General features: G+C 40.4%; 1 protein-coding gene across 5 annotated transcripts in view; it reads left to right on the top strand.

Annotated features, from left to right (window-relative positions):
• The window catches only part of p115 (General vesicular transport factor p115), a 33,063-nt gene that overhangs the window by 2,153 nt on the left and 3,502 nt on the right, over positions 1–27,408 (top strand). For 2 of the 5 annotated variants that reach the window (XM_076200587.1, XM_076200583.1), the window contains exons 2-17: positions 4,399–4,533; positions 4,819–4,915; positions 5,035–5,209; positions 5,550–5,646; positions 6,456–6,657; positions 7,316–7,419; positions 9,301–9,530; positions 9,773–9,927; positions 11,632–11,655; positions 12,995–13,113; positions 14,585–14,794; positions 17,388–17,679; positions 18,217–18,438; positions 22,975–23,189; positions 24,815–24,850; positions 25,037–25,240. In XM_076200587.1, the coding sequence (XP_076056702.1) occupies positions 4,399–4,533; positions 4,819–4,915; positions 5,035–5,209; positions 5,550–5,646; positions 6,456–6,657; positions 7,316–7,419; positions 9,301–9,530; positions 9,773–9,927; positions 11,632–11,655; positions 12,995–13,113; positions 14,585–14,794; positions 17,388–17,679; positions 18,217–18,438; positions 22,975–23,189; positions 24,815–24,850; positions 25,037–25,240 (2,517 nt within the window). Of the gene's footprint in view, positions 1–1,058; positions 1,210–4,398; positions 4,534–4,818; positions 4,916–5,034; positions 5,210–5,549; positions 5,647–6,455; positions 6,658–7,315; positions 7,420–9,300; positions 9,531–9,772; positions 9,928–11,631; positions 11,656–12,994; positions 13,114–14,584; positions 14,795–17,387; positions 17,680–18,216; positions 18,439–22,974; positions 23,190–24,814; positions 24,851–25,036; positions 25,241–27,408 lie in introns of all 5 variants that reach the window. The other 3 variants (XM_076200586.1, XM_076200584.1, XM_076200585.1) reach the window with 3 other exon arrangements.

Raw genomic sequence — 27,408 nt, 5'->3', positions numbered from 1 at the left:
ATGCTTCTAGTCCAATTTATCTATTCCTTTCAATTTAGTTTATCTCATTGCTGACACATTCATCTTTCATCTCTCTTCTCACAAATGTACTACTGATTTCTTCCCATTTACTCTCATTTGTACCATATCCACACACATTTGATGACCCAGTTACCAGTGTTTTGGTTGGAGTCTTACTCCTAGACCTTCTTATTCCATGGCTTTTCATACTCCTATCCTTCAGAGCCATCTGTAGAGAAGCTTTTCCTGCTTTTGCATAAAGGTTATCTCATGGAAAAGTCATGCACATATCCTATAGACATATATATACGATAATGAAATGATGTTGGAAACGTCAACCATCTAGGAGGCCAACTTTGAAGGGACTTGTTGAACATTTAGAACATTGTAACACTTTCATCAGTAAAAGATTATTTGGATTTTTCCTTGCTCTCCACAGACACTCCTCCCACTAGTTGTGACTCCTCTATCATATCAGACAAACTGCCTCACCATTATCAGTACTAAGATTGTCTGGTTATCTGACACAAGAAATAAGTGGCCTCACATGATATGTAAAATATGAAAATTGGATATGTTATTAATATATATTATTTTTTCAGCTTTTAAAATCTCACATGAGTACAATGGAAGCAGAGGGTCGATTTGTATCTTGTTTTCTTTTCCACTGCCTATGTATTGTACACCAGCTGAAGCAAAAAAGCCTCAAGATTTTTTTGTAAGAAATTTTTATATAAAGTGTAACCATACAGAAAGATACAACATTGCATAGGTTTTGTTAGAACAAAAGTAAATTAGATCTAGTTAGTTTTGCCAAAATGTGTGAATTTCTCTTTTGTCTTTTTAACTACAGTGAATTACTCCATGTATATGTAGTATTTTAGAAACCACTATACTTGGGTGTCTGCATAGTGGTCTGCAGTTAACATTTTGGGAACTGTTCTAAGGGCACCTACATGTACCACAGGCACATGTCATTTGTCTGTCCCTCCTTTATACTGTCCCCCTGAACCTGTTCTTTACTAATTATATGACTGTATTACTATCTGACCCTCCAGTGGTGGGGGAGAGAAGAACGCTGCTACAGTGATCCTGTACATGTTATAGAAGATGGAATGAAGGAACTAGGGACCCCCCACTTTGCATTTTTCTCCTATGAAAAGTCAAGGCATACAAATGATAATCATAATAACACCACTAATGATAATAGTACGTACATATACTAAGTGATCTTTCCCCCTTACCAGGGAGGTAGCCAAAGTCAAGCGGAATAACTCCACTGCCACCCATTCCACTCTCATCCACCACCCCTCCCTCCTTCTCATCTTGGCTCCTCCTAGATGACGGCTTATTCCTGCATCTTGCCCATTGCCATGGGTCAGAAGCAGTGCAAGACACTAGATACAAGATTACATTATTACTATTATCAATGATGATAGTAATAGTGTTTTGGGTGCATGATATTGTGAGGTAAAAATCTGCTCGGTAGCATGAAGCTGATACTTTAGGGGCACTCCTACAGACTAGAGCCACACATCATTTTGTCTGGGTTCGAAATTATGCTACTTTATTGTACTATGACTGTCCCCCACTTTTAACACTGGCCTGTACCACTTCTATGAATATATATTTCCATTTTCACCAAACCCTGTCGTAGGAGAGAAAGAATACTGCTGCCGAGTGTTCCCACTTGGGTCGTAAAAGGTGAGTCAAATGGGACAGAGAATAGGACAAGGCATCTTACTCTCTGTAGCCCTAAAGGGTAAATTCCTAAAAAGAGTCAAAGTATTAGAGGGTCTGTTAGGAGTTTTCCAATCGAAACCCTAAGGTTTGGGTCTTTCAATGTATGTGGGTGTAGTACAGATGAGAGTTATAGGGGTGTAGTACAGATGAGAGTAATAGGGGTGTAGTGCAAATGAGAGTAATAGGGAAGAGATAGGCAGTATGTTTGTGAGAAGAAAGATGGATGTATTGGCATTGAGTGAAACAAAGTTGAAAGGGAGGGGTGAGATTGAGTTTGGAAGTATGTTGGGAGTGAGGAGAGGACAAGGGAGGGAAGGGGTGGCTATACTAGTAAGTGAAGAGATAGGCAAGCATGTGGTGGAGTGGAAGGAGGTTCTTAGGGGAGAGAGTGGGGGAATATCAGATAATTTTTTGGTGGAAGGTAGGTTGAGAATGGAGAAGAAATGGAGAAAGAGAAAAGAACAGAAGGTAGGAGGGTGCTAAGTAAACTGCTTGAATATGAACAAAAAGGAGGAGTGAAAGAAGTTGAGAGAAGAGTGGGAGGAGGCGTAGGATAGACTAAAGGTAGGAGTGGAAGAAGGATAAGAGTGTTTCAAGGAGGGAGTAACAAGGTGTGCAGAGATTGTGTGTGGAACAAGGATGATAGGAGGGAATAGAAGGAAGTGTAGTGAGTGATGGGATGATGAAACAAAGAAGGTTGTAGAAGAGAAGAAATGAGCATTCATGGACTGGTTACATAATAGGATAAGAGAAATATATGAGATGTAAAAAAAGAGAGAGAAGTAAAACAAGATAAAGGAGGCAAAAAGAAGAGCAGATGTAAAATGGGGGAAGAGTATGACGAAAAGTTTTAAAAGTAATAAAAAGATGTTTTAGAAGTAAATAAGACAGGAAATGGAGGCAAATCAAGTAGAAAAGAAAAGTTAAAACGTGCAGATGGAGAGATGGTAATGGAAGAGGCGGCTGTGAGAGGAAGATGGGCAGAGTATTTTAGGGAGTCGCTTAATGGGAATGGATGCGAAGAGGAGACTGTATGAAGGAGTGATTGTGCCAACAGCACTGTATGGGGCAGAAACGTGGAACATAAGAGAAGAAGAGAGAAGGAGTTTGAATGTGTTTGAGATGAGGTGTCTGAGAAGTATGGTGGGGGTTACTAGGCTGGATAGAGTGAGAAATGAGGAGGTGAGGAGGAGAACAGGGGTGAAAAAGGATTTGGGAGATAGGGTTGATGAAAGAATATTAGGATGGTTTTGGACACATGGAAAGAATGAGTGAAGAAAGACTAGTAAAAGAGGTATGGAAGGCAGATGTGGAGGGAGTGAACATGAGGGGACGTCCTAGGATGAGGTGGATGGATGGGGTGAAGGGGGCTTTGGGGAAGAGGGGAATGTCTGTTGAGGAAGGAAGGGAGAGGACGGAAGACAGAGGTGAGTGGAGAATGGTTGTATATGGATGATGTTGTGACTGCATGAGGAGGAATAGGCGGGGTGGGGTAGTATGTGTGAGTAAATTTTGACGCAGCCCGAAGGGATTTCTCCCCGTCCTCTCCTTATATGCAAAGGGGGACGGAGAGGGGGGGGTCGCCGATTAAATGAAGCGGCCTTGCTGTGGATGTACTGTGTCTTGCGACACTGCTTCTGACCCAGGGCGGTGGGCAGGGTTCAGGGATGACCCGTCATCCAGGAGGTGCTCAGATGAGAGGAAGGGTGGGAGGGGTGTGGAGTGTATTTAGGGATGAAATGGGTGGGAGTGTTTTTATGCCTTTCCTTTTGTGGCTACCTCCCTTGGAAGGGGGAAAAAGCCTTGGTATATGTATGTATGTATGCTTAATGTGGAGGAGGACAGAGAGGGAATGGTGGTTTTAGTGGGAGGCACTAAGAAAATGATGGTGATGGATGAGGAAAATAGGGCAGAAATGAGAAAAGATGTGATGAAAGCAGTTATTAGAATGATGAGAGCAGGTAAAGCACCTGGGTTGGATGGGTGTCATGTGGGGTGTCTGGAAAAGGCAGGTACAGTGATGGTGAACTGCCTGGTGAGGTTATTTAATGTTCGTCTAAGGGAGGATAGAGTGTTGGAGGACTGGAGGAGTGCATGTATTGTTGGCTCCTCATGGATAACAGGTCATCCCTGCATCTCGCCCATTGCCCCAGTTCAGGAGCAATGCAGTATGACACAGCACATCCATAGCAAAGCTGTTTCATTTAATTTGCAACCCCCTCCTCTCTGTCCCCTCATGTAACATGTATCACAGTATCATCCATACACAGCCATTCTCCACTCACCCCTATCATCTGCCTTCTCACTTCCTTCCTCAATAGACATCCCCCTTTTCCTCAGTGCCTCTTTTGTCCCATCCATTCATCTCATCCACAGTCATCCCCTCAAGTTCACTCCATCCACCTTTGTATTCCACACTTATTTTACTATTCTTTACTCATTCATTCCATGTGCCCAAACCATCCCAGTACTCTTTCATCAACCCTATCTTCCATCTCCTTTTCCACCCATGTTCTCCTCCTTACCTCCTCATTTCTCATTCTATCTAACCTTGTCACCCCTACCATACTTCTCAGACATTTCATCTCAATTAATCAAAGAAACTAAATTAACATTATTAAACTTTGAAATTTGTTGTTTCTTTTCATATTTTAGGTAGAGAAGCTAATAGATCGTGTGGAGTCGTCAACATTATTAGAAGACAGAAGAGATGGATGTCGAGGACTCAAAGCTATGTCCCGCAAGTACAGAGTACATGTTGGGGCACATGGCATGGATACACTTGTTCAGGTTGAAGAATTTGTCTTTCCGTGTTAACAAGTTGCATAAATATGGCAAAGGAAACATGGACTGGGAATGAGGCGTTTACTGCTGACGTTTTGTCTATTGACTTTCCTTTGAGAACGTCAGGAATAAATGCTTCACTTCCAGTCCATGTTCCCTTTGCCGTGTTTATGCAATTTGTCTTTCTGTATACTTAATGCAACTTGTATGTGTATTTGAATTATATTGAAGGTTAGGAGTGTACTTGAATTTCTGCACAAAAATTTTCATATTTTATATATTCTCTTAAAGGTGTTGGAAAGTGACAGGAATGATCATGAAATAGTCAACTATGCTTTGGAGACGCTCGCAAATGTTACATCATCTGAGGTTTACCCAGAAGAATCTGGTATGACATAATATTTGTCACTCGATGTATTTATATTTGTAAATTTGTGAACTGATTCTGCTTAGTTTCAGTAATTTGAGACTTGCAAGTACTTAATATTTGTATATCTATTCCCATAGAAGAAGAAGAGGGAGCTGCTCCAGAGAATCAAATATCAGACCTAGGAGTTCAGTTCACAGAAATATTTATTAAACGACAAGAAAATATTTCTCTTGTGTTAGAACTTCTTGATGAATTTGATTTTAAAGTCAGATATCCAACGATCAAACTTCTTACCAATCTTCTACAGAACAGGTGACTTAAGTCATTTTTGTGTACAAGCACTCCATGATAACTTAGTGAGATATATATCATCAAATAAGAAATGGGAGAAAATATGTGCTAGTATAATGTGTGTTTAACCTTTTTGCATTCATGGGATGTGCTGGCTTCTGTCATTGGATTTTATTGATTCAATGTGAAAAGGTTAAACCTATGTTCTTTAACTTTTGCTTTTATCTATAATTTGTGTGCTGGTGATTGCTGGACATTTTTATTCATTTAAGGGGGAGCTACTGTGTAGCAAATAGGGTAAATTGTAAACATTCATCCAGCTATTTCAGGTTGTTTGTAATGGTATAATTCTCTTTTACAGGCCTAAAGAACTTCAAGAAGCTATTCTTGTTGTACCAAGTGGAGTATCTAAACTTATGGATCAACTGTCTGACAGTAGAGAAGTTATTAGAAATGATGTATGAACAGGAACTTTTTATTCTTCATGTGTATGTGTGTGTGTGAGTGCACATGTATGTGTGTATATATGCAAGTTCTCATTTTCCTAGTGGATACTTGCATATTTTGTGAATCACGTGTTGTTTGTGATTTCTTTTCACGAATGTGTGTGTGTGTATCTTGTCAAAATCCTTTTCCAAGTCCAGACATACACAACCCACCCAGTTCTCATGCAGCACATCAATCACTCATGAATGAAAACTTAACAGGTTGGTCGCACAAGACTTTCCTTTTCTAAATCCAAATTGATTGTCAACCACGATTTATTCTTCAAGTAGTTCATCCATGAGTTGGATGGATGGGATGAAAGAGGCTTTGAGCAAGAGGGGAATGACTGTTGAACAAGGAAAGGAGAAGGCAGGGGATAGGGGTGAGTGGAGAATGGTTGCATATGAATGATACTTTGATGCAGCCCAAAGGGCCTGCATGACTCCGTCTTCTTTATTTTCTGCATGTGGGAACAGAGAGGTGGAGGGGGGTAGCCACTTAGTGAAGCAGCCTTGCTGTGGATGTATTGTGTCTTGGTGCATTACTTCTGACGAGGCAATGGGCAGGAGACTGAAGGAACTAAGATGAGAGGGAAACAAGGGTGGTAGGTGGATGGTAGTGGCAGTCTGCAAACATGTTAGTGTGGCTTGTTCCTTTCATCATGTTATTTACATAAATCAAGAACATTGTGAGTGCTAGTATTGACCCTTATGGTAATTAGATGTGAGTTGCTGGAGGTAGGTTTTGAAACTACTAATTAGTATATTATGTATTTTTCCAGACACTCCTACTACTAATTCAGCTTACAAAAGGAAACACAAATTTGCAGAAAATTATAGCTTTTGAAAATGCATATGATCATCTATTTGAAATTGTCAAAGATGAAGGTTTTGCCGATGGTGGAGTGGTGGTAGAAGATTGCCTCATACTCATGCTTAATCTCCTAAGAAACAATCCCTCCAACCAAACTTTTTTTAAAGAAGGTTAGCAAATCCTTTCCTTAATCAGACATTGAAACAAAATTATTGGATTTTATATATATATATATATATATATATATATATATATATATATATATATATATGTATATATATACGTACATATATATATATATATATATATATATATATATATATATATATATATATATATATATATATATATATATATATGTGTATATATATGTGTATATATATATATATATATATATATATATATATATACATATATATATATATATAATATGTATATATTATATATATATATATATATATATAAGGGCCTTGTTGATTGATAGGTTTTCATGAGCAAGAAAGAAATGAAAACATTTAGAATATAGAATTTACAGATATCATTGAAAAAAGCATGTTAAGGTTTAACATTTTATGGTGCCTTTGAAAAATGAATATCTTATTCAAAAAATGTAAAGGAGGTAGTTTGTACTAATTTTGTTCTTAGTTTAGTCATGATTATAGGGTCAGTTATGCATGCATATACCAAAGGCCCCCATACAAGGGAGATACCCAAAAAAAACATTATTAAAAAATATGTAAAGGAGGTACTTTGTACTAATTTTGTTCTTGGTTTAGTCATAATTATAGGGTCAGCTATGATGTATGTTAATCTTTTGTCCTTCCGTAGGTAGCTACATACAGAGGCTTACGTCATTTTTCACATTTCCCTTGGACTCCACTGAAGTAGGATGGTCAGCACAGAAAGTTACAAATATACATTACATGTTGCAGGTTTGTATAATTCTATTATTTGTATGTATGTATATATTGGGGAAAAGGGGAATGTCTGTTGAGGAAGGACGGGAGAGGACAGAAGACAGGGGTGAATGGAGAATGGTTGTATATGGATAATGTTGTGATGCGCGAGGTGGAATGGGTGGGGGGATGGGGGGTGAGGTAGTATGTGTGAGCAAAATTTGACGCAGCCCGAAGGGATTTCTCCCCGTCTTCTCCTTTTATGCATGGGGAGATGGAGAGGGGGGCATCACCGATTTAATGAAGTGGCCTTGCTGTGGATGTGCTGTGACTTGCGACACTGCCTCTGACCCAGGGCAGTGGACAAGGTGCAGGGATGACCCATCATCCAGGGGGTGCTAAGATGGGAGGGAGGGTGGAGGGGAATGGAGTGTATTTAGGGATGGAATGGTTGGGAATGATTTTATGCCTTTTTCTTTTTGGCTACCTCCCTTCTAAGGGGGAAAAAGCCTTGGTATATGTATGTTTATATTACAGTTCATTTATGGAATATTTATTGATATAACATTTACCTCCCCATCCATATGTACATTGAACAACTTTGGGACCATAACACAACCATGACACATACCCTATAGTCACCTCAAATAATTCCATCTCTTCTTTTCTGACCCACTCACATGCACAATTAAATGTACATACATATACCAAAGGCTTTTTCCCCCTTACAAATGTAAGAAAAAAATTGACCATCTTCAATAGAATTCCTATTCCATACATCAACAACACAACAGTTGCCTTTCTACCAACCCTGTCATATATGTTCTCCAGGTCCATGAAATCCCCAAAAACATAATTACAATTCATCAAAAACTTCACACTGTGATCTGTCCTAAACCCACACTGCTCTTCTCCAGTTATTCCCTCTGTTCCCATCCTAATTCTTTTAGTTAACACATACCCAGCCACATACAACAGACTGTTCCCCCTAAAACTACTCAGTTAATACTGGTATCCCCTCCCTTTGTATAGTTGAACAAAGTGCAACTCTGATCCATCACACTTTCTTCACTGAGATTACACATACCCAGTGTAGTAAGCCCGCCCCCAATATATATACTGTATATATATATATATATATATACATATATATATATATATATATATATATATATATATATATATATATACATACATACATATACCAAGGCTTTTTCCCCCTTACAAGGGAGGTAGCCAAAAAGGAAAAGGCATAAAATCATTCCCACCCATTCCATCCCTGAATACACTCCACACCCCTCCACCCTCCCTCTTATCTTAGCACCTCCTGGATGACGGGTCATCCCTGCACCTTGTCCATTGCCCTGGGTCAGAAGCAGTGTCGCAAGACAGCACATCCACAACGGGCCGCTTCATTAAATAGGCGACCCCCCATGCATAAAAGGAGAAGATGGGGAGAAATCCATTCGGGCTGCGTCAAATTTTGCTCACACATACTACCTCACCCCCCATCCCCCCACCCATTCCACCTCATGCATCACAACATTGTCCATATACAACCATTCTCCATTCACCCCTGTCTTCTGTCCTCTTCCATCCTTCCTCAACAGACATTCCCCTCTTCCCCAAAGCCCCCTTCACCCCATCCATCCACCTCATCCTAGGATGTCCCCTCATGTTCACTCCCTCCACATCTGCCTTCCATACCTCTTTTACTAGTCTTTCTTCACTCATTCTTTCCATGTGTTATGATAATAATAATAATAATAATAATAATAAGTTTATTTGGCATTGAATCAATATACATGGAGTGCAGATAATGAAAAGAACACATAGTTCAAAATAACAATTACAATTGCCGAGAATAACAAAAAAGTATGTAAGCCAGTAATTTAATTGTTTGTTGCTCTATTACAGCTAGTAAGGACCTTGGTGTCCCCTCACAACACAACTCAGGTTGTGACATCGTGCCAGAAAGCCATGCATCAGTCAGGTCTCCTCCATGCTCTTTGCTCCTTGCTCATGGCCTCTGGCGTCCCCGCAGACATTCTCACAGACACGATAAACACAGTGTCAGATTTGATACGAGGAAATCAGATGAATCAAGAATTTTTTGCAAGTGTGATGGCTCCCTCTAGTCCACCAAGGTTAGATGTAATTAAGATTTCTTATATTTTTGTTACGATTTAGCGATGGGAATACCACTGAAGAACCATTTACGGTATTGTTATGAATATCTGTCTTTATGGTCTTTATTGACAGTATACATCTGGGAACTTTATCAACTTCTTCATATGCAACAAAAAACCAGTTCAGGACATCCTTCAACATTTGATCAGACACAACCTATTTAGAAAAAATAGTAATATTCCTTTCTCATTTTCTTCAGGCCAGCCATTGTTGTTCTGCTGATGTCAATGGTGAATGATAAACAGCCATTTGTTCTTCGTTGTGCTGTGCTCTATTGCTTCCAGTGTTTTCTATACCGCAATGAAGTTGGTCAGTCACAAATCATTCAGACACTGCTTCCACAGACAGCTGATGGTAAATTTTCAACTCTGAAGTTCCATTAGATTTATTTATAATTAATTTTGTTTGTTTTATTACTGGAAAGATGAATATGAAACCAGAGTATTTGCAGATTTCTTTTATTGTCATCTTTGAAGTTTGTACTGTGTTTTCTATAAGTGTAAATACTTTGAAACTAAGTATTTTTTTTTAAACATTTTGTTATTGTATAGTTAAGCAGAGGGGGTAAATCAGTTTCAGCTGTTGGGTCCAATGGTGAAATATGCATCACTGCAATGCATTTGATCAGGACTGGGATGGGGTTCAGCTTTAATTGTTCGGTTTTGGCAGATGACATCACATATTAACCATGTGATCAGAAATAACTAGTTTATTTAGATTTTTTAGACATTCAAGCTAATTTCATCCATTCAGATTGATATATTATGAACCTAATAATTTTTTTTCTCTTTCTTCCTGCTCATCACAAATCAGAAGGTATACAAGATGTAGAAAAAATTCTTTGTTATTGTGTGGGTGTATTCTGCTAGTGTACCCATAGTAATATTATTGACAGCTGTAGAATTATACAGATGAAACCTCTGTAGTTGTCAGTTTTTGTAGCATTGATTTGCCATAACACTGATTACTTACAAACTGTAAAGGGCACTAAAAACTGCATTAGATTTGGTTTATACCCTTACCTTGGTCCACATGGTTTCTGTATTCATAGTTTTCTTCTTGAGCTTAGCTGCTTTGGCAGTCAGCTTGCTATGACATTTTACATATCACATATCACACATATCAGTTTCTTTAGGGCCAGTGCTGGGTGCCTGCAAATGGTAGCTTTATGAAATAGAAGTAGAAGAGAATCAGTTCTCTGCTACTTCTTTGCGTGACTTGTCAACACCCGTACCTCCGTTTTGAGGGGCAGGCGCTCTCTCTCTCTCTCTGTGTCTCTCTCTCTCTCTGTGTCTCTCTCTCTCTCTCTGTGTCTCTCTCTCTCTCTCTGTGTCTCTCTCTCTCTCTCTGTGTCTCTCTCTCTCTCTCTCTGTGTCTCTCTCTCTCTCTCTCTCTCTGTGTCTCTCTCTCTCTGTGTCTCTCTCTCTCTCTCTGTGTCTCTCTCTCTCTGTCTCTCTCTCTCTCTCTCTCTCTCTCTCTCTCTGTCTCTCTCTCTCTCTGTCTCTCTCTCTCTCTCTGTGTCTCTGTCTCTCTCTCTCTGTCTCTCTCTCTCTCTGTCTCTCTCTCTCTCTGTCTCTCTCTCTCTCTGTCTCTCTCTCTCTCTCTCTCTCTCTCTGTCTCTCTCTGTCTCTCTCTCTCTCTGTCTCTCTCTCTCTCTGTCTCTCTCTCTCTCTGTCTCTCTCTCTCTCTCTCTCTCTCTCTCTCTCTCTCTCTCTCTCTCTCTCTCTCTCTCTCTCTTCTACTACTACTACTACAAGCCAAGAAGGCCTGAGGACCATTGCCAGCTGCTGTGGGGATGTGGGTTTCCAGTCAATGAAACTCTAGGCAAAAGTGATGATTATTGTACATCTCTGCAGCAAAATCATGCAAACATGCTCTGAAGCTTTGTGAAAATAAAAAATATGAAAGCTGAGGTTTGGGTGACCTAAACTGTTCTTAATGGGATGTTATCAAGCTTCTAAGAAATGTTGGCATGATTAAGTTGTTGAACTAAACTCCCATCCTTTTCCTGCTTTGTTTCTTCTAACATCACAACTAACCACAGGTCTTGTTTTGCAGTTGTGTCTGGAAACAAACCTCCTCGTAAGTCTCCTCAAACATCTGCATGATTTATTCAGTATCTAGCAATTGTATTTGAGTGTGAAATGTGTTTTGCATGACTGTGACAAAAATTTTAAAGGGTAACGGTGGAGGGTAATGTTTGTGATTCATTAAAACATTTTTCTTTCTATTTTGTTGATTTAGTGTGCAGTATAACTATTTTGCATTATCATATGCTGTTAAAAAAATTGGAGAGAAAATATTTATGTTGTTAGATATATATAGAAATCAGCTATATGCTGTTAAAAAAATTGGAGAAAAAATATTTATGTTAGATATATATAGAAATCAGCTAAGGCAAGAATGTTAGTAAAGGGTTGGTTCTTAGATACAGATCCTGATATAGATGTGCATGCACCTTATGACAAGAGGAGGGTATGCAGTTTCACACATTAAACTTGTCAGTTCTGTGGTGTATTTAATTTGGCACACAGTGATGGGCCCATGTGCAATTAGTTATGATGTTTATTAAATGTTATTTTTAGTGGGTTTATATGTGTGTGTATATATATATATGTATATATGTATATATATGACAGATTTTTGAGTGGACACTAGGGAGGAGTGTAACAACGTGTCTTGTCAGATTTTTGTTTGGACACGACACTGGCTTAATGATATATCTTTACAAATGTTTGAGTGAACACTGGGCTGGAATTTAATATTGTTTGGCTGTATGTTAATTTGAGCTTTCACAGATGTCTTATTCTTCTTTAATTAGCAAAAAATATCAGCTGAGTAGACAAGATTCTCTTAGCTGGTGTATGAGACCTTTTTGGGTTTTTATTATGGTTGTTATTCAAGCTTTACAATCCGCTTGGATTCTCTAGTTTCGCCAGTTTTTCAATTATAGTACTGGTGTGTTATAATACTATTTTTTTTTTTTTTCTACTTCAGTGTGCACTTTTTACACATTGCATTTTTAGCTTTCTAGTTGCACTATATCCTTGCAAAGTCTTTATTACAAATCTATTTGTGATTTTAGTTGAATTGGTTTGGAAAAAGAAATTTCAGCAGTAAAGGTAGTTCTTTGTCAGATCTTTGAAAGAGGGTTTTAGAAACATGCTTTTAGAAGCCTTGCTTTTATGTATAAAATGCTTTGAACATTTAGTATATATAAATCTATCCTTATCCTTACTTATAAGAGATAAATGAAACTGAAGTCTTGTTATTTTCTCCACTTACCTTTTACCAGTTATATTCTCTATACGAGTTTGTCATTGGGTTATCTCAGAAGATAGGTTGTCTTCTGTTGTCTGCCGTTAAGTGGTGAGGCTAATTCATTGTGGCTTGACATGTTTTTTTTTTTTTTTTCCTACAGCAAATCAGATCACTGCTGGACAGTTACTCTGTGGAGGTCTTTTTTCTGCCGACCCTGTATCCAATTGGTTTGCTGCCGTTGCTCTTTCCCACGCCCTCATTGATAACCAAGCACAAAAGGTTTAGTTTTCTTTGCATTTCATAGTTTAATACAGTAAATATGTTTCATAGGGGGAATGGGTGGGGGATGGGGGGTGAGGAAGTATGTATGAAAAAAAAATGTTGACGCAGCCCGAAGGGATTTCTCCCCATCTCCTTTTCTGCATGGGGGGACGGAGAGGGGGTTGCCAAATTTATGAAGCGGCCTTGCTGTGGATGTGCTGTGTCTTGCGACACTGCTTCTGACCCAGGGCAGTGGACAGGATGCAGGGATGACCCTTCATCCAGGAGGTGCAAAGATAAGAGGGAGGGAGGAGGGTGGAGGGGAGTGGAATATATAGGAAATGGATGGGTGGTAGTGGTTTCTATGCCTTTTTCTTTTTGGCTACCCCCCAGTGTAAGGGGGAAAAAGCCTTTGGTATATGTATGTATGTAAAAGTAAGGTGATGAGATGTACAAAGGGAGAAAGTGGTAGCAGACTGGAAATGAGTATTAAGGGAGAGACTGGAGGAAGTGAATAGTTTTAGATACTTGGCTGCGAATGTGGTGGGAAAGGGAGGAGTAGAGGAGGAGGAGGAGGTAGAATGTAGATTGAGAGAAGCAAGTAAATCCCTTGGGGGATTAAAAAGTGTAATGAGAAATAGACATTTGGGAATGGATGCTAAAAGGAGACTGTATGAAGGAGTGATTGTACTGACAGCACTGTATGGGGCAGAAACATGGAACATAAGAGGATAAGAAGAGGAGTTTGAAAGTGTGTGAGATAAAGTGCCTGAGAAGTAGAATAGGGATTCTTAGGCTGGATAGAGTGAGAAATGAGGAGGTGAGAAGGAGAATGGGGTTGGAAAGAGAGTTGGGAGATAGGGTTGATGAAAGAGTATTGGATGGTTTGGACACATGGAAAGAATGAATGAAGAAAGATTCGTAAAAGAGGAGTGGAAGGCAGAGGTAGAAGGAGTGAACATGAGGGGGCAACCAAGGATGAGATGGATGGATGGGGTAAAAGGGGTATTGGGAAAGAGGGGAATGTATGTTGAGGAAGGACAGAAGAAGACAGAAGCTTGGGGTGAATGGAGAATGGTTGTGCATGGATGATGCTATGATGCATGAAAGGGAGTGGGTGGGGGATGGGGGGTGAGGGAGTGTGAAAAATAATTTAATGCAGACTGAAGGGATTTCTCCCCATCTTCTTTCTTTCTGTATGAGGGGACGGAGATGAGGGGTTGCTGATTTAATGAAGAGGCCTTGCTGTGGATATGCTGTCTTGCAATACTGCTTGTGACCTAGGGCAGTGGGCAAAATGCAGGGATGACCCATCATCCAGGAGGAGCTAAGATTAGAGGGAGGGGGGTGATTAGGATTTTTTTTATTTATTTATTTTTATTTTTTTTTGCTACCTCCCATGTAAAGGGAAATTGCCTTTTTTACATGTATGTAATTAAACGAACTTGTACCACTTCGTAATAGTATATTTCAAATACTTCCTCAACAGGAGCAGCTACTCCGAGTTCAGTTAGCCACAGGTGTGGGGAGTCCTCCTGTATCCTTGCTACAACAGTGTAGCACCATCCTGCAGTCGGGAGCCAAGGTTCTCACCAGACTCGGGCTTTTGATGCTGTTGTCCACGTGGCTCACAAAGTGCCCAGTGGCTGCAGCACATCTTCTTGGTCAACCTTCCATGGTGCCCTTCCTCACAGCACATGTATGTTTATTCAGTTATTTGTTTTGTACAGTACTACCTCTCATTAACGGACTAAAAGGGGGATAATGATGTCCATTGATTTGGAGTGGATTTTGGGTGGCATAGTGATTGCATGCACTAAACAACAGCACTGAAAACACAGCAAAAACACCGCAAACACAGCTAATTAACATCCGTTAATGAGAGGTCTCACTGTACTTATCTTTTAAGGTGTCTGCTTAGTGTATGAATGTAGCCAATATTGAATGTTTTGTATCTTTCAGTATCCAGTTTGGTCTTAAAATCTTGTATAGTTTTTGCACTCGCTATTTCCTCATTCAATTTGTTCCAGATATCTACCACTCTCTGTGGGAAGCCATTCTTTTTTAGATCTCTTCTGTAACTATCCTTTTTAAGTTTCTTTTCATGTCCTCTTGTTTTTTCTTTTATCCCACTTTAATAAATTATCTCTATCAAGGACTTCCATCTCCTTTCATAATTCTGTAGATGGTCAGTAGATCTCCTCTTGTGAGTAAATCAGATCCAGCTGATAGGTCCTGCTTTAGAGGTGCTCCTTCTTGCTGCATCACCTTTGACCCTCCAAGCAGTGTGGTGGGGGGTTGGGGATGGATCCTCATCCACATGATGGAGTGATGAATGGGATTTGGATGGGTGAAGGTTTAATGTATGCTTTGGCTTGGCCACCCTCTTATGAAGGAGGACAATGGCCTTTGGTATGTATGCATTATTATTTTGTTTGTATTTATATATTCTTTAAATGTATTAATGCTATTTTTGTGCTCGCCTCAAATTTTAGCCTCTTTCCTGTAACATTTAAACACTTCGAAATAAATTTCCTGCTTTCAGTTAGGCAATTCCACTTTCAAAAGGTAAAATGATTACTTAATGTGCAAGAAAATTTAGGTGCCATTATCATTCCCATAAAAATTATTTCAATGTGATTGATTCAGTTTAACATCATGAAATTCCCCCTGTCAGGAGGCTAGGACAGTGCCCCTTACAGAGGCTTTTGTAGCATGGAATTTAATGAATTGTATCCTTCGTTCAACTCGCTGGTGGCAGGGTTCAAACCACCATCACCTCACCTCCATTGCAAATAGCAACATTAACCTATTTGGCCAGGAAGCATCCATTCTCCAATGTAGTTTGGTATAATCTTCAACTTAATGACCTAAGGTTCTTTTAAGATATACGAAATAATTTTGTGTGAGCCACTTATCTCTGTCTATCTATACTAAAGGCTTCTGGAAATAAGCTTACATGCTTTTTTGTGTTATCCTCGGCAGTTGTAATTGTTATTTCGAACTGTGTTCTTTTCGTTATCTGCACTTCATGTATATTGATTCATTGCCAAATAAACTAACTTATTTACTATTCTTCCCCCTTATAAGGGAGGTAGCCTAGTCACAAGCACACACCCGCTCCCACCCACCATCATTGTTTCAGCTCCTCATGGATGAAGATTCTTCCCTGTCTCCTGCCCACTGCCTGGGTCAGAAGCAATGCAGCAAGCCACAGTTATACCAGTTGGATATTTAACCTGTTAGGATAAAGTCCATACATACATACATATACCAAAGGATTTTTCCCCCTTACACGGGGGGTAGCCAAAAAGAAAAGGGCATAGAAACCACTCCAACCCATTTCATTTCCAATATATTCCACTCCCCTCCACCCTCCTCCCTCCCTCCTATCTTGGCACCTCCTGGATGATGGGTCATCCCTGCATCCTGTCCACTGCCCTGGGTCAGAAGCAGTGTCGCAAGACACAGCACATCCACAGCAAGGCTGCTTCATAAATTCGGTGACCCCCCCCTCTCTGTCCCCTCATGCAGAAAAGGAGAAGACGGGGAGAAATCCCTTCGGGCTGTGTCAATTTTTTTTTTTTCTCATACATACTTCCTCACCCCTCATCCCCCATCCACTACCCCTCATACATCACAGTCTCATCTATACACAACCTTCTCCATTCACCCCTATCTTCTGTCCTCCCCTGTCCTTCCTTTACAGACATTAATCTTTTTTGTAAAGCCCCTTTCACCCCATCCATCCATCTCATCCTAGGACGCCCCCTCATATTCACTCCTTCCACCTCCGTCTTCCACACTTCTTTTACTAATCTTTCTTCACTCATTCTTTCCATGTGTCCAAACCATCCTAATACTCTTTCATCAACCCTATCTCCCAGTTCCCTTTCCACCCCTTTTCTCTTCCTCACCTCCTCATTTCTCACTCTATCTAGCCCAGTAACCCCTATCATATTTCTCAGACATTTCATCTCAAACACATTCAGACTCCTTCTCTCTTCCATGTTTCTGCCCCATACAGTGCTATTTGCACAATCACTCCTTCATGTAACCTCCTCTTAGCATCCATTCCCAGATGTCTATTTCTCATTACACTTTTTAATCCACCAAGGCATTTACTTGCTTCTCTCAATCTACATTCTACCTCCACCCCCACTCCTCTCTTTCCTGTCACATTCGCACCCAAGTATCTGAAACTATCCACTTCCTCCAGTTTCTCACTCTTAATGCTCACTTCCAGCCTACTGTCACTCTCCATGATAGCTAATTTAATTTTGTCTTTTCAGATTAGCAGTAATGAACATGACGAACTGGAACTTGTCTGTCAAGGCCTGTGTGCATTTCTCTTAGGCATATGTGGCAAGTTCAATGACGGGTCTGTATCGAATTTTACACAAGAAGGAATCACAAGACTGATTGCTGACCGTATTGGTGTTGAGCATTTCAGTGACAAATTAAGTGATGTCTCAAAACATGAAGCGTATTCAAAGGCTGCCAAGTATCCCCAGATTTCGGCAAAGCAGCCATCAGATTTGGTGTTTGACCATGCGTTCTGCAAGCTTTTCAAGGGGCTAGAAGGTGAGCTTCACTATGGGAATGCATATTGTTTAGAAACAGACTTGGAAATCTGTATATAGTACTACCTCTCATTAACGGACTAAAAGGCGGGTAACGGTGTCCATTGATGTGAATAATCCGTTGATTTGGAGTGGTTTTTGGGTGGCATAGTGATTGCATGCACTAAACAACAGCACCAAAAACACCGCAAACGCAGCGAAAATACCACAAACACAGCTAATTAAAATTAATGTCCATTAATGAGAGGTCTCACTGTATTTAGTAAGTAAACCCAGTCAGCCGTAAATTGCATAGTAAGGTGGCTAAGCATGGGAAGGAGATATCTATTATACATACATACATATACCAAGGCTTTTTCCCCCTTCCAAGGGAGGTAGCCAAAAAGGGAAAGGCATAAAAACACTCCCACCCATTTCATCCCTAAATATCTATTATAATTTAGATAAACTCATGAACTTTATGTGTTTATTATTACTATATTTTTATCTCTCCCCCTCCCCTATGTGATGTTTACCAATGGCTTCTCCTTCTGTTCAGTGATGGCCCTTAGAGCTGTCACACCTGACTTGACAAATGGAGGAGTGACAGAACCTACACCTGCTGAAGTTACCAAATATAAGGAAATAATTCGTGAGCAGGATACAGAAATGACAAATTTGAAGTCGTCTGTGGAAGAACTTAAGAAAGAATTAGAGACCTTAAAGGCGGAAAGAGAGAATTTTACAACCAAGATTGCAGAACTCCAAGACCAGAACACAGGTGGGTTTAGAATTTTTTCTAATGTTGCATTTTATTTATTTTGTCTTTGGTATTGGCCCTGTCTGGGGTATTGGCTATATGTTATTGTGGCAAAGTAGCATGCAGTTGATACTTTAGGGTCTATATGGGGTGCACCTACGGACCAGAGGCACACATCATTTTGCCTGTGATAGAGGAAAACTCTGTTTGTAGAGAAATGATGACACTTTTTATACTACAACTGTCCCTCTGTTATGCTGTCCCCCAACCCCTTGTTACTGTCCTGTACAATTTCTCTGAATATTCATTTATTTTTTCGCCTACCTACCCTGTGGTGGGGGCAAAGAATACTGCCACCAAGTATTTCCACTTGGATCATAAGAGGTGACAGGGATTGGGACCAGGCATCCTTCTCCCTGTAGCCCCACAGGGGACATTCCTAAAAAAAAGTAAAGGCATAAGAGGGTCTAGGAGTTTTCCGACCAGCACCCTAAGGTTTGGGTCTTTTAATGTGTGTGGATGTGGTACAGATGAGAATAAAAGGGAAGAGATAGGTAGTATGTTTATGAGAAGAAAGATGGATGTGTTGGCTTTGAATGAACTAAGTTGAAAGGGAAAGGCGAGTGTAAGTGGGAGGTTATCAGGAGTGAAGACAGGGTGAGGGAGGGAAGGGGTGGCTATACTAGCAAGTGAAGAGATAGTTAAACGTGTAGTGGAGTGGAAGGTTTCCTCAAGGATAATGTGGATGAAGGTGAAACTGGGAAAGGAGATGTGGGTTTTTGTAAGTGCATATGGGCCTGGCAGTGAGAAGAGTGTAGAAGAAAGGGAGTTTTTTTTTTTATAGATTTAAATGAGTGCATAGAAGGATTAGGGAGAAATGTCAATGTAATAGCACTATGAGACCTTAATGCTAGGGTAGGAAATGATCCAATTGATGGAGTGGTTGGGAAATGTGGAGTTCCAGGAAAGAATCATTGTGGAGAGTTGATGGTGGAGATGTGTCTAGAAAGAGAGTTGATGATAGCAAATACAGTGTTTCGGAAGAAAGTCAAGCATAAGTACACATGGGAGAGGGTGGTGGATGGAAGGGTGGTAGATAGAGCGTTAATGGATTATGTAGTGGTAGATAGGAGTATAATAGGAAGAGTTAAGGATGTACATGTGCTAAGGGGAGGGTGGGGGAATATCAGATCATTTTCCAGTGGAAGGTAAGCTGAGAGTGGAGGATAGATGGAGAAAGAGGAAAAGGACAAAAGGTAGGGAGGTTCTTAGAGTGAACTCCTTAAATGAAAAGGAAAAGGAGGAGTACAAGAAGAAGCTGAGGGAGGAGTGGGAGGGAGTGAAGGATAGAGTAGAGCTAGGAGTGGAGTAGGAATGGGGATGGTTCAAGGAGGGAGTCACAAAGTGTGCAAAGATGGTGTGTGGAACAAGAAGGACAGGAGGAAATAGAAAGAAGGGTAGTGAATGGTGGGATGAGGAAACAAAGAAGGTTGTAGAAGAGAAGAAGCGAGCTTTCACAGATTGGTTACAAAATAGGACGAGGGAGTCATACGAGAGGTACAAAGAAAAGAAAAGAGAAGTAAAGCAAAAGGTAAAGGAGGCAAAGAGGAGAGCAGATGTGAAATGGGGTAAGAGTATGACAGAAAATTTTGAAAGTAATAAAAAGATGTTTTGGAAAGAAATTAAGAGAGGAAGAGGAGGCAAATCAAGCAGAGAAGAAAAGGTAAAAGGTGCAGATGGAGAGATGATAATGGAAGAGAAGGCAGTAAGGGGAAGATGGGCAGAATGTTGTATGGAGTTGCTAAATATGAAGGAGGATAGGGAGGGAAAGATAGCTGCAGTGGGAAATGGTAAGAAAATTACCGGGATGAGTGAGGAAAATGGAGGAGAAATAAGGAAGGATGAAGTGAAGGCAGTTGTTAAGATGATGAAAGCAGGAAAGGCACCTGGTCTGGATGGATGCCATGCAGAATGTCTTAAAAAAAAGGAGGTACAATGATGGTGAACTGGCTGGTGAGGTTATTTAATGTTTGCTGGAGAGAGGGTAGAGTGCCGGAGGACTGGAGGAGTGCCTTTATAGTTCCACTTTACAAGTGAAAAGGGGACAAGTGTGAATGTAGTAGTTTCAGAGGGATTAGCTTGTTAAGTGTAGTTGGGAAGGCTTATGGGAGGATCTTGATTGAGAGGATTAGGAGAGGAACAGAGGGAGTAATTGGTGAGGAACAGTGTGGATTTAGGACGGGTAGAGGTTGTGTAGATCAGATCTTTGTGGTAAGACATATATGTGAGAAAGCTATAGGAAGGGGGAAGGATGTTTTTTTGGCTTTTATGGATCTGGGAAAGGCTTACGACAGGGTAGACAGAAAGGCACTGTGGGAGGTTTTCTGGATATACGAGATAAAAGGAAAGCTTCTAGGAGCTGTCAAGAGTTTTTATGAGAGTAGTAGAGCTTGTGTCAGGACTAGAAATGGAGAGTGAGTGGTTCGAGGTAAAGGTGGGACTTCGTCAGGGATGCGTTATGTCGCCCTGGCTGTTCAACTTGTACATGGATGGGGTAGTGCGAGAGGTAAATGCAAGGGTGGTGGGTCAGGGATTGGAGATGGTTAAAGAAAATGGAGAAAAGTGGGTGAGCCAGCGGTTGTTTGCGGACAACACTGCAGGATCGGAGGAGGGATTGAGGAAGTTGGTGACATAGTTTGGGAGAGTGTGTGATAGAAGAAAGCTGAAGATAAATGTGGGTAAAAGTAAGGTGATGAGATGTTCAAGGGGTGAAAGTGGCAGCAGACTGGAAATGAGCATTAAGGGAGAGCGACTGGAGTAAGTGGATAGTTTTAGATACTTGGGTGCAAATGTGGCAGGAAAAGGTGGAGTGGAGGTGGAGGTAGAATGTAGATTGAGAGAAGCGAGTAAATGCCTTGGTGGATTAAAAAGTGTAATGAGGAACAGACATTTGGGAATGAACGTGAGGGGACGTTCTAGGATGAGGTTGATGGATGGGGTGAAGGGGGCTTTGGGGAAGAGGGGAATGTCTGTTGAGGAAGGACGGGAGAGGACAGAAGACGGGTGAATAGAGAATAGATAAATGTGGATGATGTTGTAATGCATGAGGTGGAATGGGTGGGGGGATGGGGGGTGAGGTAGTATGTGTGAGCAAAATTTGACACAGCCCGAAGGGATTTCTCCCCGTCTTCTCCTTTTATGCATGGGGGGACGGAGAGGGGGATCGCTGATTTAATGAACGGCCTTGCTGTGGATGTGCTGTGTCTTGCGACACTGCTTATTATTATTATTATTATTTTTTTTTTTTTTTTTTTTATCAGGTAGAAAAGGCTTTCATAAAGGAGATGTGATGGTTTTCACCAGTATTTAAGTGCATCTTTATGTATATAAAGAAAAGAGGAAAACGAGAGGGGGTTCAGGGTAGGCAGGAGGTTGTACCCAGTTAAGAAAAACTATTCAGGACATTCCTACATTCACATACCAACAGCTTTTTCACCCTTACAAGGGAGGTAGCAAAACACAAAGGCATAAAATCCACTCCCACCCATTCCATCCCCACCTACTCCACCCCCATTTACCCCCTGCCCTCCCTCTTATCTTGACTTCTTCTGGATGACAGATCATCCCTGCATCTCGCCCATTGCCCTGGGTCAGAAGGAGTGTATTAAGACACATTCCTACTTCATTAATGTTTCTCCACGAACATGCCTTTCAATATAACGGTAATTGTGGACTCAGATATCGCTGACAGGAAACATACAGCCCCACAGTAGTGAGCAGATGAGTCCACAGACTCTTCCACTTTGCTGACCTCCCCCACCCCCTCCCTCTGTGGGATGCACATGGTGTAAACAAAACATGCCCGTGGCATAAAGGTTAAGAAGAGTAGCAGAAAGGAGGAATAAAATGGAGGAGAATAGTCTCCAGTTATCAAAGAATGGTTGAAGTGTAGGGGTCTCTGGATACACCTAGAATGTCTGTTGAGAGTGGAAGAGAGTGCAAAATATGGGAGCGAACGGAAGATCATAAATGGGCTAAAGGATGATGGGGCCCAATGGGAGGTTTAATGTTTTTGTTCCATAAATTATTTTTAGCAGATGAGGAGAGGATTGCCATATGATAAGGTGGTGAATGTAAACCAATTCTGGATATTGAACTGCCTTGCTGCAGAAGAGCTGTTTCACTGCATTGCCTTTGACCCCAGAAATGTGGCAAAGAACAGGGCAGCCTTTCATCCCACAGGTGCTGATATGGGAGAAGTGGTGAACTGGTGTTTTTTTTATTATTATTATTATTATTATTATTATCATTATCATCATCCTGTCACCCTCCACCCCCATACTTAAAAGGGGTAAAAGACCTTTGATACATATAATACAACTCCTCTATAAGTACAGTAAGGTTCAGGGTTCATGAAGAGGATGCTCATAACAAGCAAGGTAAAAGAAAAACAAATGGATGGGGGATGGGTGGCCTTGGCTGGCTACCCTCCTTATAAGGGGGAAGAGGCCTTATGGTGTACAGATAGACGTTGGTTAAAATTTAAACTTATTCCAGTTCTGAAGACCCACCAAGGTATTGGTCACGAGTCTTCGTCAGTTCCACCTTCAGCTTCTACATCCGAGGAAACCAGTACTGAAAGTCCTTCAAACACAAATCAAGAATCTGATCAAATACAGCAATTACAACAACAGTTGCATGATATAACTTATGCCAGGGATTACTACTATTATCAGATGGTTGAAAAAGATAACCAACTTCAAGCACTGCAGGTTTGGATATGATATTTATTTTATATATTTCTGTCTGTGAGATGTTTTCATAGGCTATATGTTAATTAACTGATGTCTCAAATTGTACATACACACACACACAAATATATATATATATATATATATATATATATATATATATATATATATATATATATATATATATATATATATATATATATATATATATATATATAGCAAGGGCTTTTCCCTCCTTATAAGGGAGGAGCCAAAGTTAAAGGCATAAATCAACCCATTCCATCCCCACATATTCCACTCCCATCCACCAACCCTCCCTCCCCTCTTTTCTTGGTTCCTCCAGGAAGATGGGTCATCCCTGCATCTCACCCACTGCCCTAGGTCAGAAGCAATGCAGCAAGACACAGCAAATCCACAGTAAGGCTCCTTCATTTAATCATGCAACAAAAGACGGGGAGAAATCCCTTCAGGCTGCATCAGAATATCATTCATACATACTCCCTAATCCCCTTCTCCATCTCCCACCCACTCCCTTTCATGCATCATAGCATCATCCATACACAACCATTCTTCACTCACCCATCTTCTGTCTTCTCCCTTCCTTCCTCAACAGACATTCCCCTCTTTCCCAATCCCCCTTTCATCCATCCATCTCACCCTTGGTTGCACCCTCATGTTCACTCCTTCCACCTCAGCCTTCCACTCTTGTTTTACTAATCTTTCTTTACCCATTCTCTCCATGTGTCCAAACCATCCCAATACTCTTTCATCAACCCTATCTCCCAACTCCTTTTCCACCCATGCTCTCCTCCTCACCTCATTTCTCACTCTGTTCAGCCTAGTAACCCCTACCATACTTCTCAGGGATTTCATCTCAAACACATTTAAACTCCTCTTTTATGTTCCATGTTTCTGCTCCACACAGTGTTGTCGGCACAATCACCTCTTCACACAATCTCTATTAGCATCCATTCCCATATGTCCATTTCTCATTACACTTTTAAATCCACCAAGGCATTTACTTGCTTCTCTCAATCTATATTCTACCTCCACCCTCACTCCTCCCTTTCCCGTCACACCCACACCCAAGTATCTAAAGCTCCACTTCCTCCAGTCTCTCTCCCTTAATAATCACTTCCAGTTTGCTGCCATCCTCTCCCCTTGCACATCTCATCACCTTACATTTATCTTCAACTTCTTTCGCATGCATTCCCAAACTCCACCACTAATTTCCTTAATCCCTCCTCTGATCCTGCCACAAGCACAGTGTCGTCAGCAAACAACGACTGACTTACTCCCATTTTTCTCCATTTTCTTGAACCCACTTCTTCACACCTTGGTACATGATCCTAATTACTTAATGCTCTTTCAAAGTTTTCTACATCTCCTTTTACCTTGTAATTCTCCCCTCCCATTAGTCATTTTCATGGTACTTTCCACTCCTTTAATCAAACCTTCCGTATCCTCTTATACATTCAACAAATCCCTGAAATACTCTGCCCATCTTCCCCTTACTGCTTTTACTTCCATTATTAGCTAGGTAGGTGTTTGATGGAGAATTTTGAAAAGGAAGTGGAAATGACAAAGGGTGGGTTAAGTCAGGTAGAGGAGAATGTAAAATCAATAATACCTATATTTTTTTTCAGCAGCAGCAGCAACAGGCACCACAAGAACATACTGAAGTAAGTAAAGATACATCATTAAAGCACAATACTATAGATTATGTTTTTTGTATATGAAATTAAAATGTTATTATAGTTGGTTTTAGGAGCAGTAATAAACCACACCCATTTGCAGTTGATAATAAGTTATATTGTTTGTGATAACTTAAACAAGATTAATAAATCTAATCATGTATATTTTTGAAGACTTTAGTAAATGGTCATCCAGAAAATGGCACCAACTCGTCCTTCTTTGAATCCACGGCCAACCCAGAACTCGAAAATCTTCGTAAGCAGCTGGAAGACCTGCAGCTTGTCTTATATAACAAAGATGCAGAGATTCAACAGATCAAAGAAATCGCTGCAAGTGGAACTATGAACACAAGTACAGTGTCACAACTAGAGGAAGAGGTATGAGCTATGATGATATTTTCATTAATATATTGGTGATGGGGGATAAGAATTTTGTCATTGCCCCTGCATGTTGTTGTTGTTGTTGTCGTTCCCTAGACTGTCTGTCCGAGCAGTCCCGTCTCCCCAAGGAAGGCCACAGCCGAAACTGGGTTTTCCCACAAATCCTTTATAGAGTGTATGTTGTGTTGTTTGCGTGCATGATTGTGTATAATGCAGTCTTCCATTATGTGTTGTATGGTATGGGGTGAAGGTGACAAAATGAGATGGACTGAAGCGACCAGGAATCTAACTTCAAGTTTCTCTTTTGAAGAGTCAAAGCAAATGAGGGTCTGAGAGGAAGGCTTTGACCAAAGTTTTAGTAATAGGATGTTTGAGTATGTATGGATGTAGAGCAAGAGAGATTGAAAAGGAGATTAGTATTATATTTATGAGACAAAAGATGAACATGTTAACATAGTGGAGGGGATATAATGTCATAAGACTTGAGCGTAATGGTTATCTGGGGGTGGGGTGGAGGAAGTATGAGAATGGTGGTTATAGCATCTGACAGGCATAAGGGAAAAGGGGAAAATGGAGGAGGAATTGGGTGAGAGGCAAGGAGGCAGAATGGCTGGATCCTTGTTAGAAACCCTGAAAATAAAAACAATAAGATAACAGTCAGAATGCTGTTATTTTAATACTACTTGTATACAAGAGAAAGGTTTCCATATTTTTCAAGTATATGTGGATGCTCACTGGACGAGTAAGTTAGAGTGTTGCTACTTGCAGCAGAGGTCAAGGTGATGGCAGTTTGAACTATGCCACAAGCGAGTTGAACCAAGGGGATGATTCATTAAATTCCATGCTACAAAATCCGCTGAAAGGGGGCACTCTCCTAGTTTTCAGATAAGGGAAGATTGTGACATTAAACCGATTAAGTCATATATATATATATGAAGGAGGAGTGGGAAATTTTGAAAGTAATAAAAAGATGTTTTGGAAAGAAATTAAGAGAGGAAGAGGAGGCATGATGAAAGCAGGTAGTAGATCAGATCTTTGTGGTAAGACAGATATGTGAGAAAGCTATAGGAAAATGTTTGCTTGGCTTTTATGGATCTGGAAAAGGCTTATGATAGGGTAGACAGAAAGGCACTGTGGGAGGTTATGCAGATTTATGGGATAGGAGGAAAGCTTTTGGGAGCTGTCAAGAGTTTTTATGTGAGTAGTAGAGCATGTGTTAGGATTAGAAATTATGTGATAGAAGAAAGCTAAAGATAAATGTGGGTAAAAGTAAGGTGATGAGATGTACAAGGGGTGAAAGTGGCAGTAGACTGGAAGTGAACATTAAGGGAGAGCGACTGGAGGAAGTGGAAAGTTTTAGATACTTGGGTGCAAGTGTAGCAGGAAAAGGTGGAGTGAAGGTGGAGGTAGAATGTAGATTGAGAGAAGCGAGTAAATGCCTTGGTGGTTTAAAGAGTGTAATGAGGAATAGACATTTGGGAATGGATGCGAAGAGGAGACTGTATGAAGGAGTGATTGTGCCAACAGCACTGTATCAGAAACGTGGTGATGAAAGAATATTAGGATGGTTTGGACACATGGAAAGAATGAGTGAATAAAGACTAGTAAAAGAGGTATGGAAGGCATAGGGATGAAATGGATGGGAGTGTTTTTATGCCTTTCCCTTTTTGGCTACCTCCCTTGGAAGGGGGAAAAAGCCTTGGTATATGTATGTATGTATGTATAATATATATATATATATATACATATATGTAGAGATACGTCTCCAGTACACAGATTTTCATCTTATCAATCACAATAACTTTTCCATTTTAATTCCTTACAAACGTAATTGAGATTATCAGGAGTATGTACCTCAGTGGAAGCATGTTTGGACGCTGAAACGTCGACCCAAGGACTTGAACCTAGCCTGCTCGTCACAAGTGGAAAGTGACTTAAACAATTGATCTTACTTGGTTAAGTCATTGTCCATTTGTGACATGTGGGCTAGGTTTGAGTCCTTAGCCCAACAACGTTCCAATTTCCAAAAATGCTTCTATCATAGTGCATATTACCTTGGAAAGGAGAGGTGGATGGAGTGAACTTGGGGGGGCCATTGAGGATAAGATGAAAGGGGCTTTGAATAAGAAGAATGTCTGTTGAGCAGTGAATGAAGAAGGCAGGGG

The sequence above is a fragment of the Oratosquilla oratoria genome, chromosome 17 (assembly GCF_046742065.1).
Source record: "Oratosquilla oratoria isolate Oo_2021 chromosome 17, ASM4674206v1, whole genome shotgun sequence".
NCBI lineage: Eukaryota > Metazoa > Arthropoda > Malacostraca > Stomatopoda > Squillidae > Oratosquilla > Oratosquilla oratoria.
Note: the sequence above shows the minus strand (reverse complement) of the source record. Positions and strands in the feature narration are given on the sequence as shown.